Genomic DNA, 12,595 nt, shown 5'->3' with positions numbered 1-12,595 from the left:
AGAAGCCCATTCAATGGTCGAAGTAGCCAAAAAAATCATTCGAAATTCAAAGTTTTTTTTATTCTATTCCTTCACTCGAGCTAAGTAAATGGGCCCCCACTGTTTATAGATTTATAGAAAAATATATTATGCTTTGTAATTACTTATTTATAAGCAAAACAAAAATATTCCTTTGCCAGATACAATTTCTCCAAAAGTGATTTCCTGAAAAAAGCAAGCAAGCAATCAATGATTATTTGTCACTGTTGGATAATTTGCATTGGTTTGTAGATAAGCTTACCAATATACACAAAAGTAATGAAAACATGGTTCCTTGTGCAGAATACGATATGCCATTTTGGTATGCTGAAGCCTACTGAATAGTTACAGGATAAGTCCAATGAAAAGCTAACTAATTGCCTCAAAATAATTCTAGTCAAGTGTGACATAAGTACCATGATTGTCATAGTAGATCAGAATTTTGATGCCTCACATCTGCTACATTTGGAGACATATTAATGGAAGTGTAAAAAGGAGTTTTCGCAGACAACAAAATTAGGACTGATGTGCACAGATTATTGTTGCCTCTTCAGTCAGCACACAACAATATCTCTATAATATTTGAAGTAATAGGCCCCTTACAATTTTCTATGTACACTTGGCAAGCTAATTAACTAATGGTATTCTTTACCAAACCTGCGTAAACGGCTCTATAAGTTCTCTGTTTATTTAGGATAGCAACTGCCATATAATCCTTGGTGTGACATAACTTCCTGCCCGAGTCTCTACTCCCTCATAGCTCTGGGCTCAGATTACAACAGGGAGGGGAGGAGGCAGAAAGCAGGAGCAAAGGGAAAGAGGAGCCAACTGAGCATGGTCAAGCCCATGCCCTGGAGGTTTAAGATGAATGGAGGAAGTCTGATACTGAAGTCCAAGTGTACACAATAGAAGAAATGAAATGCTGTGTTTCTTTTGACAGAGACTCAGAGCAGCATTACTTTGAGGATTTACTGGTGTATTTATATAGACTTCACTGATAAAGCTTACTTAGTTTTAACCTTTCCTTCTCCTTTAATTAATATGGTTTTCAGTAGCACCTTTATGCTGATGATACTCAAACCTTGCTCTTCTCTCCTGATCTCAACACAGGTCTCTTAATTCTTGTTTCTTCTTGATCGTCAGCCATTTGTAATGGATGCCCAACAACTACCTTACACTAAAACTCTCCACGACAGAAACAGTTCTTTCCTCCATCCAAAACCCATAACATTCCAGAAGTGTCTATTACTGTTAATACCCAATTTCCTTTGGCCTACTGCTCTGGGGTTATCCTTGATTCTGCTGTATGATTCACTACTCATTGATAACTAGTCACTTTCAACGAAGGAATATTTCAATACAATCATTTATCACCCAAATTCCATCAAAATTCTGAAACACCTTCTTATCACATATATCGACTACTGTAACGCTCACCTCTCTCCTGTCCATAAAAATGCTGCTGCCAGGATCATATATCTCAGAATCTGCTCCTTCTCTGCCAGTCTCTGCACTGGCTTCTGCTACCTTTCAGAATATAATTCAAACTAATTACCCTGACAACCAAAGCAATTCACAGCTCTTCTTCACACTACATCATTGAACTTAAATCCACATATTCACCAACTCTTTTGTTACACTACTCTACACCTCAACACCTCTCTTACAACCACTTTACATACTCATTTAAGACTTTGCTAGGGATGCACCTTCCATGTTCTTTAAAGGTCTCTTAAAATACATTTCCTTCGAGAAGCTTATCCTTAGCTAGCCTAACATAACTTCAATGTACAATATATGCTGCTAAATGCAATGCTCAATACTACATCTGCCAGTTTCCTAGCTAGTAGTTTTCTGAATAAGAGATCCCATACCTGCATATGTAAGCATTTACAAAAATAAATGTTGCACTTCTGTATAAAATGACAAGTAGTATAAAAAAAAAACCTTTTGATATTGTAACAATTTTTTTCAATATACCTTCTTCTGAAGATTTTCCACAAATCCAATGGGATTAGTCAGTGCTTGCCTTTGGTTTTGGCCTAACCTTTCCATGTCTTGAACAGCTTGAGTGCGCTGAGCCTCTAGCACAGAGATAGTCTGTAATAGTCTTTGATAACTGAAGGGACAAAGGAATACAGCTTTGCTCAATTAAATCACCAATTCCAAAATGTATAGTTCCAATGTATAGTTCCATTCTTGTAAAACATTTCTAAATAGCAATCCAAGATGGGGTTTAGTCATTCACTGCATTTTTTCGGAAAATATTAGGATATCAAGCAATTTTTTATAATCCTACTTTGTGAGATGCCCACACCTAGACAAACCAGGAGTGGACAAATGTATGTAGGGATTAAATTACAGTGCTTTAGCTCATGAGCACAATCCATATAGATGTAAAAACCCTTTCTTGCATTCTTTTATTAGAAACAGTCAGCTGTACAAACTGGCAACCCACAAGTACAGTAGGCTTGGACCACAGTAAACATTGTGATTGGGAATTTGTCATATTTCCATCAATCCTTGCAGAAACCAACACGTGTTTTGTGTGAAGTATTTCAATTCTGAGTAATTCTAGTTTCTATCATAGTAACATAGTTAAATCAGGTTGAAAAAAAGACAAGTCCATCAAGTTCAACCCCTCCAAATGAAAACCCAGCATCCATACACACACCCCTCCATACCCTCAGATAAATTATATGTGCCCATATCTATATTAACTATAGAGTCAAATGTAGTAAATCCCCAATAGGCTTGCTTATTGTTTGCAGGATTAAACAAAAAGGAAACGAGAGAAAGAGCAAATAAAGTGAATGCTGAAAAAAATGAAAAAACGCTGAATTTGGAGGGTGAATGACAACTTATAGGAGACAACAAAAAATTAATGGGGGAGGAAAGGCAGTGAAAGAGTAGAAAAACTGTAATAAGAAGAAAGTATGGAGAAGTACAAGTTTTGAAAAAGGATATATAAACCAAAAGAAGGATATAGAAAGGGACAGGAGGAGAGAGAATCTTATTTCATAAAATTAAACAAAAATATTTAAGAAAGGTCCAGCAGAAACTTGGGGAGACATATTTATCAAAATTCGAATTTGCATAATTTTAGAGGTTTATTTTTTACTTTTAACTAAATTAACAGTTAAAAAAACTCGAATCTTTGCTTATTTATTAACAAATCCAAATATAAAAACCCAAAATGTGTTTTAATTATTTTACAAGGTCAGACTTTTTTGAAAAACTCCAGTTAAATAAATAGTTTACATTTTGCCTAAAATAACTCCCATTGATTTCTGTGTGATCTTGCAAGCTTTTAGACATTTGAGGCTTTTAGTCTTTTTTTCTCCACTTAATAAAAGTCAAAAATACATGTGTTTTCAACTTCAGACACTTTTTTCAGTGCAGTTAGTTTCAGTTTACCAGAAATAAAGACTTTTTGCAATTACTTTCTATTTGTGATTGTTTTTCTAATATTCAAGTATAGTTTAATTGATCACCGTCTAAAGCAGCTCAGGGATGGGTCAGACTCTGTAACTGTTCTAAATTGATACATTTAGTTGATACATTTGTTATCTTTGTCCCTGCTGAGCAGCATCTCTAAGTTTCATTAAAGGCAGCTGATAGAATTGATACAATAGTTGCTAATATTCCAAACATAGTGTTGATAAATGTATTAACTAATGTAGCAAATTGTAACAGTTCAGAATCCGTTCCCGGATAATGGAGCTGCCAGAGTAAGACATTAATCTTCAGTTTTGGAAAAAATGATAAAAAATGGAAAGCAACTCAAAAAAGTCTTTCTGGTGAACAATCTGAAAACAACTCAACTAAAACAGTGTCTGGAAGGTGAACAACCCCTTTAAACCATTATTTAAATTCATGATTTTTAGCACAAAAAAAAAAAAAAAATAATAACCCCATAAGCTTTCAGTCCTCTGACACTAAAGTCATAGGCAGAGGCTGATTTTTTTGTTTGGGTAGGCTAAGTCCAATGTTACATCCACAGATTCTTCACCAGTGATTTTGGAGAAACAGCTGATTCAGTCCCATATTATAAGCATTGTCAAAAGTTGTAATTCACCCGTCTGCCCACAGGGGAGGGTTTTTGTCTTAAATGTACTAAATCTGAAATCTATCCCATACATGGGCTGATTTAAGAGCTACTAACTGATGGGCTGCATGGTTAAGTACTAAGTAATTTTTCACTTGGCATGGATAGTCCAAACTATTTTGAAAATAATATGCATAACATTCTCTTATAATCAAAATTATAGAAAAAGTTCAGTTAGTTCATCTACATTACTGAAAATCAGAGCTAATGATTGGGTTGTTTAACATTAACCCATAAAACACAAAAGGTATGGGATCAGTTATCCGGAAACCAGTTATCCAGAAAGCACCAAATTACGGAAAGGTTGTCTCCCATGGACTCCATTATAATTTAATAATGCACATTTTTAAAAACCATTTCCTTTTACTTTGTAATAATGAAACAGTACCATGTACTCGATCCAAACTTAAACATAACTCATTGTTATTAAAGGCAAAACAAGCCTAGTGGGTTTAATTATTGTTTAATTGATTTTCTAGTAGACTTAAGGTATGAAAATACAAATTACAGAAAGATGTGTTATCTGGAAAACCCCAGGTCCTAAGCATTCTGGATCACAGGTCCTATGCTAACTGTGTCATTTATGTGAGATTTTAGCAGGATACTTAAAAGTAACCTTACTGTTTATTCCACAAAAAAACTTAGATTCAGATGACTATTTAAACCTTTGGGTGTGACACAATCTAATTGCCACCAACTGTAAAAATAATTTTTGTAAGTCTCCACACCTTGACTTATTTGCTATTTGATCGATAGGCATGCATCTACAACTTGATGGATCATGGCGGGTCTCTGCCAAATGCCCCAGTGCAGTCGCATTAACCATAGTTCCACAACTGCTCTCTCTGGATCTAATACTGCCATTATATATGATCTGTGCATGCCAATTCTTTCCTTTGGCTGCTGAATTGTTTTTACACATTATAATAACCCACATGGGCATTTAATAATATGAACAACCATAGTTGATGTGCATGTACATTTTTGCTTTACTTTTGACTTTGACTTGATCACTATATGGATTATAATCACTTACACAAATAAATATTTGTATCGTCAGAACTATTGTTTGTTTTTTTAAATATGAAACATTTAATTCATTCATTAGGCCTTATGACGCTAGCCAAATGATGGTGTCTGCAATTCATTTCTTTGGGTAACCCCTCTAGAAACTTGCTGCACATTTTTTCAAGGTCTTCTATCATTTTTGTGGATCACTCTCCATTTGCAGGACATGCAATATCTGCGATGCGGGCAGAGAATTAATTAATTGCTTCAGGTGATGGTTTTTATAATTTAACAATGTGTTTCTATGTGTTGGCTTCACATATAGGCAAGTATGTAACTGCTGCTGATGCTTGTATATTAGTATAATGCACAAAACCCATGAATATCTTATAAAATATATCCTTATAAACGGTGACTAGTGATGCCATCAGTTATAATCGGTGAGTAGTGATGTCATTTTTGTCACAACTCACTAGGGCAGATTTATCAAAGATCAAGGTGAATTTTCGAATGAAAAAAATTCGAATTTTGAGGGATTTTTGTGTACAACTAGGGAATAGTCCAAATTCAATTTGAAAAAAAAAAATTAAAAAATTTGAATATCGAAATTTATCATGGACTTGAAAAATCAAAGTTTTTTTTGGGGAAAACTTCGCCATACCTTCGATTCGTATTCGGCCGAATACGGACCTATTTGATCGAAAACAGATCTATTCGACCAAAAAAAAAGAGACAATTTTGGTTGGTCTTTTTGAATTTCAACATTTTTTGAAGTCGAAATTCGACCCTTGATAAATATGCCCCCTAAAACTTGTGTATTATAATAAATAAAGTACCCCTTGTTGGAAAATATGAGGATATTAGAAGTAACCTATGAGTTCCATGACCTGTAGAAAAGCACTCGGCCTTTGGCCTGGTGCTTTTATATTGTCATGAAACTTGTGACTTATAAAATCCTTATATTTTACAATAGGAGGTACTTTATTCACTATATATCTAGAGAGTTTCAGTTCAACTATAAAATTACTCGGCTGTCCTGCATGCTTAACTCATTTCCTCAAATAGCACTCTTTGGGAAAATATAGCACAGTATGTTGATTCATTTTTTTTTTATTAGTGGGCCTGGAGTTTAAAAGAGCAATTAAGCCCCTCAGATCCTATACTAAAGTATACTGCAACCCGTCAAGCATTTTTAAATGTTCACCCAGGTGAAAATAGATGCAAGAGGTGTGTGATGTGCAGCAGCCTTATACTAGGTGAACACTTCACACATCCACTCACAGGCATAATATATGAAATAAAGCAAAAATGTACATGCACATCAACTATGGTTGTTTATTAAATGCCCATGTGGGTTATTATATATATTATATTCATGAGTTTGAATGGTTCACACCTAAAGGTCTAAACTAGTCATCTGAATCTAAGTTGATTTATACAATAAATTTATGATGATATAATGGTAAGTTTTTGTATATTTTACAGGATGTACTGTGCCCAATATGAAATTTCAAGATTTTTTTATGAAGGAATTTTTAGCTAATTCACAATTTTTGACACTATTGGTGATGTATTGTATTTGTATATCACAACATTGTATAAAATCACATCTCACGTGGCTATTTAATATGAGAAAAAGGCTATGCTTTTTATCATAGTATATTTTCACTTTATTGATGTTACAATGGTGAAGCACTTACATTGACCAAAACATTTTTTTGAATGTATTGACATACAGCAATGTAACTTTTGCACATTGATTTTATTAACATGTGAGCAACATCCAGTGGTAGAAGGCACAATTTGCACTTTATAATCTTTTCTATTGCTCAAAAGACTTGCACAGAATTTGAATAAACTTTATTGGGACATTATTTATTGGGACAATTTTGGCATCATTGTTCACTTGTTAAGAGTGTATTTGTCACATATTGATCACTGTTTAAAGGTCCTGATGAGGACCAAAACTTTGGACACAAATGGTATGTGAATAAATATTTTTTAACATATCTAGCGTGTACCGGTCCTACCTGCAAATTGATAGACATATACACCCAGGAAAATAAATATAAGGGCTATAGACATGACATCTACACCAGATGTCAGTAATAACCGTAATCCATACACACACAAAAAAATCAAAACTAGCAAGTCCATCAATTATGTGTAATAAAGTGGAATGACACAGGGAATAAGTATTGAAAAATATGAAGAAAGAGAGGCAAAAAAATACATGGAAAGCCAAGAAACCTACTGAAATCTGTCAGTATTTAGAAAGCAATCCTGCCTCCTATCAGTGTAAATTAATATCAGCCGATTTAGTCCTAATTGATGGACTAGAAAAAGTTTTCTCATTATCAAGGTATCAAACAAGAAGCATCTCATGATGGGTGACAGCAAAGGGCTCTCTTTAAACCTTTGCAACTTTATTGATGGCACTGGTCACAGATGTATTTCTAGGCTTCTAAATGTTCCAGTGAGAACTGTTGGGGCCATAATCCGGAGGTGGAAAGAACATCATTTCACCCTAAACCAGCCACGACTAAAGAATAATCAGAAGAGTTGTCCAAGAGCCAAAGATCACCCGTGGAGAGCTTCAGAAAGACCTTGAATTAGCAGGTACAGTTGTGTCAAAGAAAACAATAAGTAATGCACTCAACCGACATGGCCTTTATGCATGCTCAACTCAAAAGACTCCACTGCTGAAAAAAAAGCATGTTGAAGTTTGTTTAAAGTTTACTGCACAACATTTGGACAAGCCAATGAAATTCTGGAAGACTATAGTCTGGTCAGATGAGACCAAAATTGAACTCTTTGGATGTCATTGCACACACCATGTTTGGAGGAGAAATTGCACTGTTACAGGGGATAAAAATGGGTTCCATTTTTGCACATTGTGCATTTTGCGCTAATCTCTCTTAGTGCACTATTCTGTGTGGGCCAGCTCATTTGCAGTAAAACTTGGAAATGATTATGCACCCAAACTGCAGTCTTTGGCAATGCAGCTTTAATGTGCATACTGACCTGCAAGCTAATAAGTTACAGACCTGTACAACCTCCACAACTACAATTAGTACTAAAAAAAAAAAAACCTTAGGACTGTTCAGGCTGCAGTTGGTTAAGTTGTTAAAGAGGTTAAAATAAATTGAATGAGTGGAAATATATCAAAATGCAAATCAAAAACGACAGGCAATTCTTTATGTATAGGTAGGTCTCATATGGTGTTCAGAATAATAGCAGTCCGACATCACTAACTACCAAGATTAATCACAGATTATATGTCTACATGGCAAATAATTTACTAGTAGGTGTAGTAGAGTAATAGAAAACCAACAGACCCAATAGTCATGACATGCATCCTGCTGATTTTCTGTAATTTAATCATTAATTTAGGCTTTCGGCTGAAGAGGTTGCAATTTGCCACAGAACTCATTGACTGTCCTATAGAGAAATGGCGGAACATTTTTGTGGACAAGATTGTTCTTTTTTGGGTCTAGGGGCCGCCAACATTTTGTCAGATGACCCTCAAATACTGAATTCAAGCCACAGTACACTGTGAAGACATGGTGGCACAGGCATCATTATATGGTGATGTTTCTCATACTATGGTGTTGGGCCTATTTTTTGCATACCAGGAATCATGGATTAGTTTCAATACATCAATACTTGAAGAGGTCATGTTGCCTTATGCTGAAAAGTAAATGGCAACAAGACAATGACACCAATAAATGAGCAACATATTGGTTCCAGACCAACAAGATTGCCGTTATGCAGTGGCAAGCCCAATGCCCGGACCTTAATAAAATAGAAAACTTGTGGGCGATATCAAAAATGCTGTTTCTGAGGAAAAACCAAGAACATGCACACAACTTGACACAAAAGGGTTAGAATGGCTATTAAAGGTAACCATCTTCACCTGTGATCTGTTTGCTTGTAATTAGTGGGTGTGTATAAAAGGTCAATGACTTTCTGGAATCCTGACAGACCCTGTGCATGTTATCAGGCCAAATCACAAGAGTATGTAAACTTTTGATCAGGGTCATTTGGGTAGTTTGTGCAGTGATTATGGTTTAAAAAGAGTAAACTCAGTTGTTTGACAATAAATGGCTTCAGTCAACCACTAACCATGAGTGAACGAAAAGTTTTTGTTATTCATATTCTCTGAAAAAATGGTTAAGAAATCATAAATTCTGTATATAGACAATTACAAGAGATCCTCTGCTGGCCAACTACGTCAAAGTCATCATATTATATATATATATATATATATATATATATATATATATATATATATATATATATATATATATATATATATATATATATATATATATATATATTGTAGCCCCCACCCTTCCCAGCAAAAGTCAGGTGATCCCACGGGTGCTAATAAAAGGGCAACCAACTTTGGGAGTTTTACTTTGAAAGCAGCTAGTAAGTTGCAGGTAAAACTTAGAACCTTTGCAAAATGTATAATAAAGCAATATAATTCTTAATGAATCAGATGAAAATTGAGCATAGGACTGGCCAGATATGGGATGACTTTGACGTAGTTGGCCATCTTAGATATATTGCAATATATGTATAAACAATACCTATTTTGTTTAAAGGGTAAGGCATTTTTTAGTAGCTGTATGCACAAAATGTCTCAAAGTCTTAAATATATTGATAATGGGTTTAGTGCAGAGGATCTCTTGTATTTGTCTATATGTATTATAATTATATATATATAGCAGAAGTTGCTGTTACCATAATTACACATACTCTGTGTTGTGTTTCAGTGCCAGGTGATCAGACTCAAAGTAATACACGTCGGGATCTTCCTCATCTTCTTCAGTGGTTTGCTGTCCTCCCCTCTCTTTACATGGTTGTATATGTGGGGAAGCTTTCACTGTTTCAGAGTTTGGAATTATCTGTTTATTTGCTGAACAGCGGACAGCACCACAGTCCTGCTTTTTGTCACTGTGAGCAACATCAGTGTTTACTAATGAGCCATTAACAGTATTGTTTGTCTTACTATTATTACTAACACGTATTTTACTCTCGTCAATAGGTCCATTTTCTCCACAAGGAAATTCGCTTTTGTATGGGCTATCTTTAACCAATAAAGGCCTTCGCGGGGAAGTTCTTAAAGTATACCTGTGTTCTTGGGTGTCGGAAAAGGTTGCCACATTAGTATCAACATTGTCAAGCTCTGTAAAAGATAGTTCAGATTCAGGATCACCCGATATACAGTTGTCATGAGCAGCATTTATGACACTGTCCGTATTTTCAATATTAACTTCTGAGGCACTATCCTCTGCACCAGATATCTCATCAGAGTCCCTTTCAGAAGACAGTATTTCTGAACAGAATGATGTTGGTTTATTTGCCTGATTTACATTATCTGTTGGCAGACAGTTAGCAACCAAGTTATGCTTTAGTTTTTCAGCTTGCTCCACTGAGTTTGTACAAGGCACATTGCGGTCTAAAAGTGTGTCCTTTTTATTATAAGTCAACACTGAACATGGATTCAATGAAAACCCATTTTCAGAAACAATTTTCTCCTTGTGAGGAGATAAAGCAACAGAATTTTGTTTAGTGCTGCCATCAGATTGGCAGTCTTTACAATTGAAAGCAGCAGTGTTTTTTCCATCAACACCATTAAGAGTTTTATGGCTAGCAGTCTCAATATTTATTGTTTTTTTAAGATGTTCTGGTTCAGATTCCTTTTTGATTTCCCTTTTGTCACTATCATCCAATAAAATACATTGATGAGATTGTTCAGTATTGGTAGAATCTGTTTCATCGTCAGAACAAGAGTCCTTTCTTTCTGTAGCGGACACTTTTTCTTCTGGGCTACTAGGTTCGTCAGACCGCAAATAACATTTTATTTTCTTCAAAACAGGAGATAAAGGTCCAGGTGACTGTATTTCACTGTTTTCCACACTGTCTTTATCAGTGACGTCCTTCTCTGAAACAGACAGTACTCTTTTCCTTGGGCTTATCCAAGACTCGCGAGGTCCTGTTGGTTTTAAGTCACCACTTTTTGGGCAAATTCCCTTTTGTGCAGTTTCTGGCTTTTTCTTTGGTGACCTAGATCTCAGTAATGATTGAGGAACAACCTCTTCACCATGAGCAATGCTTCGGTTTCGCAAGGTGCGTCCACAGAAGTTTTCATCAAGACCGTTAAACCCCACTGTTGATCTTGTGACACGAGTCGATCGAGAAGAAGCCATGCTATGGATCACCCCAAACGTATGACTGGCATGATCCACTCATTGGGAAACCTTTAAAACATAAAAAAGGTGAAACACATTATTGGCTTTGTTTAAAAAAAAAAAAAAAAGAGTCTTCTAATTAAAAGCTGCTAAAAACAAGACCTAATAAATGGTATGTTGCCTGATCAAATTGACATAACGCTCGGGGTAAACCCAGGAGATCCGAGAAAATATGGAAACCATGGCTAGACACCAACCCAAACACACCCTTTGCTAATTAATGAAATGATACCTGGTGCACAAAGTTAGAGGATCGGCCGCCTCACAGTCTAGCAAAAAGGGTTGAGAAAGGGGCGTGACCCCGAAACGTTGCACTTCGCAATAAACACGCAAGGCAGCTTGCTTGCATTTATCCTGTGTGCCCTGGGATTCTTTTTGCTTATGTTCACTCTGGTAATCTGATTCTATGCGGTAATCAGCTCGAAAGCGGTCACTAAGTATATGATGTAAGCAACTGTATCCGAGTTCTATGCAAGTTCCAATTTTTATTTTGGTTTGTGAAAAACATAAATTACCTGAAAAGCTTACTCTGCTCTCAGTTTGGTTGCCAAAGATTACAGGAAGCTGGCCATACACAACCAAATTCTGGGCTGAAAATGCAGTCACATTTTAATCCCTATGCCTATTTATAGAGGTGAAAATGCAGACTTTTAGATGTAAATAACTTTTAATTAGACATTGAAAAACAGATGAGTAACTGTGGAGTTTTACCTGAAAATGAGGTTATTTAATGATTCACTGACAGAGGTAAGTCATTAATAATCTATGTTTTTTGTGCTTAACACAGCAAACAGGGACTTTCAGACAGCAAACGTTCTCCATGTTTGTTTTTTGCCAGGTAGATCATTAGATTACCAGTGCACTGAAATTGAATGGCAAATTTGCATATAGGTCATTTGTTCTCAGCATATCTGTATTAAACAAACATTCACAAAATATTTTTCACTGCTAAATACAATGAAATTAACAAGTAGGTGAATTATTTTCTGGTTAAAGCAATAGTGTGCCATTGTCACTTCTTGAGTGACAGGGACCACCAGAGTAATAGAATATGTTGGCACTATACATTATTCTAATGCTTAGGATTCTGCTTGTTTCAGGTTACAGCATTTTCCATTTTGTAGTCTTTGAATCACCATAAACCACTAAGTCCTGGAATGCATGGATTGGAGCCAAGCTAGCAGTCCAAGTTTATATAAAG

The 12,595-nt window shown here is 35.6% G+C and overlaps 1 protein-coding gene across 6 annotated transcripts in view; it reads right to left on the bottom strand.

The window, feature by feature from the left end:
* The window catches only part of zzz3.S (zinc finger, ZZ-type containing 3 S homeolog), a 50,245-nt gene that overhangs the window by 16,322 nt on the left and 21,328 nt on the right, over positions 1-12,595 (bottom strand). For 3 of the 6 annotated variants that reach the window (XR_005960956.1, XM_041561319.1, XM_041561318.1), the window contains 3 exons: positions 9,899-11,403; positions 1,999-2,137; positions 1,456-1,545 (listed from right to left, as the gene is read on the bottom strand). Coding sequence is in view for 5 of the 6 variants with exons in the window: in XM_041561319.1 (XP_041417253.1) it covers positions 1,456-1,545; positions 1,999-2,137; positions 9,899-11,352 (1,683 nt within the window). In the remaining variant the exon portion in view is untranslated. Of the gene's footprint in view, positions 1-1,455; positions 1,546-1,998; positions 2,138-9,898; positions 11,404-11,909; positions 12,017-12,105; positions 12,249-12,595 lie in introns of those variants that run through there. The other 3 variants (XM_041561321.1, XM_041561320.1, XM_018260720.2) reach the window with 3 other exon arrangements.

Source organism: Xenopus laevis, chromosome 4S (assembly GCF_017654675.1).
Source record: "Xenopus laevis strain J_2021 chromosome 4S, Xenopus_laevis_v10.1, whole genome shotgun sequence".
In the NCBI taxonomy this organism is placed as follows: Eukaryota; Metazoa; Chordata; class Amphibia; order Anura; family Pipidae; genus Xenopus; species Xenopus laevis.
The sequence above is the reverse complement of the archived record's forward strand: the minus strand, read 5'-3'. Positions and strand labels throughout refer to the sequence as shown.